This window comes from Microtus ochrogaster, unplaced genomic scaffold (assembly GCF_000317375.1).
Source record: "Microtus ochrogaster isolate Prairie Vole_2 unplaced genomic scaffold, MicOch1.0 UNK103, whole genome shotgun sequence".
Lineage (NCBI taxonomy): Eukaryota > Metazoa > Chordata > Mammalia > Rodentia > Cricetidae > Microtus > Microtus ochrogaster.
In genome coordinates this window covers 9,618-12,635 of record NW_004949201.1, presented here as the reverse complement: position 1 = coordinate 12,635, position 3,018 = coordinate 9,618, and the positions used below count along the sequence as shown (strand labels likewise).

Here is a 3,018-nt window from a genome sequence, read left to right as displayed (position 1 = left end):
TGGACGGGCAGTGGACACAGGGTGGAGATAACTGGATGGATGCACACACAATGGACGGGCAGTGGACACAGGGTGGAGATAATTAGATGGATGCACACCCAATGGACGGGCACATGCATGTATGAAAAGGTAAGTGGAAGGCAGAGAAATGGATGGATTTGTGGCTGGGTATAGAAACGGATGCAAGGTAAAAGGAAGGCGACTACTGCCTATATGGAAGGAATATTTATCTATAAAGAAATTGGTATGTGGATAGAGCAACATGGGCTCATGTGTGAATGAACGCTAAGATAGGTGACTGATAGGTTGAAAAGTGACGGATGGATGGATGGATGGATGGATGGATGGATGGATGGATATGTTGGTGGACAGAAAAACAGAATTGGAGGTACTTGTGGGTAGGAAGATAAGGGTGTATATAAGTGAGAGAATGGAACATTGATGAATGAATGAATGATTGGATGGGGAAATGGGGGAAGGAGATACCGAGAAACATAAACAGAAGCTAGGTGATTGGATCAAAGGAAAAATGAGCGGTAGATGAGAAGGTGAAGGCGGAACCTAAAGGCAGTAGAATGTACAAACAGGTGGGAGACTGCTACATAGACGGGTGCACAACTTCGAATGTGGAGGATTGGGGGGAGGGAAACCGGAAGGAGCCGTACCAGGAGGGTAGACACAAGCTTGAGCACTGGCACAAACTGGAACTCCACAGAGCCGCCGACGGGATCACGAGCATGCTGTCCTCCATCTCGCACGGCTTCACCCAACATTCTCAGTGCCTTGTCCCGCAGAGCCTCCAGAGGAATGGCCGGGCTGAGGCGGGCCGGAGCTTCTGTGGTCCCAGAAGCTGGCAAGGCAGCCACAAAACACGGGGGCGAGAAATGGTGTGGGGGTCTCAGCGAGGTCGTGACGCCCACGCCAGGCAGGCCATGGCGGCGAGGCCCATCTTCTGCACTTCGTCCGGGTGGGAAGAGCGTGATGTCTCGGGTCTCCGGCGTGAGGGGCACGATGTACTCGGAGAGCATGGAGCGACGGCTGCGGCAGGCGCTTTCGAGGTGGATGCTGATGAGGAGGTCGTAGTAGCCTGCCCGCAGAGGACCTGGCAAGTGCGCGTCCTCCAGAGCGTGCAGCAGCTGGGCCTGGTCCACGTGGCTGCACAGAGCGTGGGCCACCCGGTTGTTACCTAGGGCGCACACTGAGCGGTAGAGAGCGAGCGTGTGCGAATGGAAGCGCTGGAGGTCCAGGCGCTCCGACAACTCCAGGATGTCCATGCACCTGCAGCAGAGACACAGCGCACAGTCAGCGGCAGCGGTCGGGTCAGAAATGGGAGACGGAGAACTCAGAGAGGCTCGGGTGAATTGTTGGCTGTAGCAGGGAACCTCAGTGTCCCGCAGGGTCAGGCTCCAAGGGGGGTCTGGCTCTGGATCCAGGAATTTTTCCGTGGGCCTGCTCGACTCTAAGGGGCTTGGGTTCTCCGTACCCGACACCTGGGATTTCTAGAACAGTCTAAGATTGTGGAGTTTCTGGGACAGCAGAAAACGTCTGGTAACCCCTAGATGTAGCTGACATGACCCAGGGCTCTTTCTGGAAGATTTCTGCACCCTGGTTATATCTGAGTGGGTCAGCGTGAGTAGCTTAATGTGCCAGGTGGGGTGGGGGACACCTGTAATCCTAGCACTTGGGAGGTGGAGGAGAATGGTGTTCATGGCCATCCTCAGCTATGCAGCCAGTTCAAGGTCAGTCTGGCTACATAAGACCAGGACCTTAGAGAAGATTCCATCTCAAGATAATAACTTTTAAAATATCTTAAGAGCTATAGCCCGGTGAACACTTGCCTAGCCTGGGAGAGGCCTTAGGTTCAAACCTTCAGCATTGAATACCTATACATTTTCTGACATCTATGTAAACACAGGTCTGGGTGTGTCAGGGACCCCTAGAGAGGGCTCCTGATCTCCATGAGACATGCCTGAAGTCTCCTGGAATGTGCTCAGAGGCCCTGAAATACAGGTAGAGCTTTCTGAGAAATGTCTGGGCTCTTTGAGATGGATTTATGATCCTGCAGTGTTTCTGGGGTCCCTGCGGTATAACTGTACTCCCCTGAGATGAATATGAGGTCCACTGGGGGTGCCTCTAAGGGTCTAAGGATGCCCTAAGGCAGATCTAGAGCTCTTTGGGTGACCATTTGAGGAGGCCGGTGACAAGTCAGGGATCCCTTACCAGTACCTGGAACGTCCTAGGACTGAGTGGAGCCCTGGGGTTGTGGTTGGGGAAGGCGCTGAGCCCAGCAGGGCCCTGACCTGTTCTCCTCTGGGATGTGCAGCGCCATCATCATCAGAGGCTCCTGGCACTGCACAGCCCAGCCAAGCCGCTCCCCGGCACGCCGAGTGTCCACATGTAGAAAGTGGTTGGGCATCCGGCTCCAGGAGACTGGCATCAGCATCTGGACCTCCAGCCTTGGCGGGCACTGAGGGGCTGGGTTCTTGCGCTCACTCTGGAACATGGCGGCTGACAGCGGCATGATGTTCTGTGAGTTGGGAAGAAAGCGTGGGCTGGAATCCACAGTCCTCCCAGCCCTCCATGGAAACCCTTGGCACACCCCCAGTCTTGGCCTGCACCCATCCCTGTCTCCTTGCCTTCTGCTTCCCCAACTCAAACTGGACGACGTTCTGGTGGGTGGGCAGGACGAAGACAGCAGGAAACAGTTTTGTGTTGGGTTCCACCTAGTGAGGGAGAACAGGGCAAGAAGTGAGAGGTGGCGCTCCGAAGGCAGCATGGACTCTGACCCAAATTTGCAGATTCACACTGGAGATCCACAGTGGCTGTAGGTGACCCTGGGGCAGCTAGGCCAAGCTCTTCCCACTCCTGTGGAGCAACCTGTCGGCTGCATCACTGTGAACATCACGGCTGCATCACTGTGCACACCTTGGCTGCATCACTGTGCACACCACGGCTGCATCACTGTGCACACCACGGCTGCATCACTGTGCACACCTCGGCTGCATCACTGTGCACACC

At 55.1% G+C, this 3,018-nt stretch overlaps 1 protein-coding gene across 1 annotated transcript in view; it reads right to left on the bottom strand.

Annotated features, from left to right (window-relative positions):
- LOC101991252 (ryanodine receptor 1) overlaps nt 1-3,018 on the bottom strand; it is a gene marked incomplete at its 5' end in the record, with an annotated part of 90,102 nt that overhangs the window by 79,689 nt on the left and 7,395 nt on the right. The window contains 3 exons of the mRNA XM_005371303.2: nt 666-1,278; nt 2,301-2,527; nt 2,637-2,723. Of these exons, the coding sequence (XP_005371360.1) occupies nt 666-1,278; nt 2,301-2,527; nt 2,637-2,723 (927 nt within the window). The remainder of the gene's footprint in view (nt 1-665; nt 1,279-2,300; nt 2,528-2,636; nt 2,724-3,018) is intronic.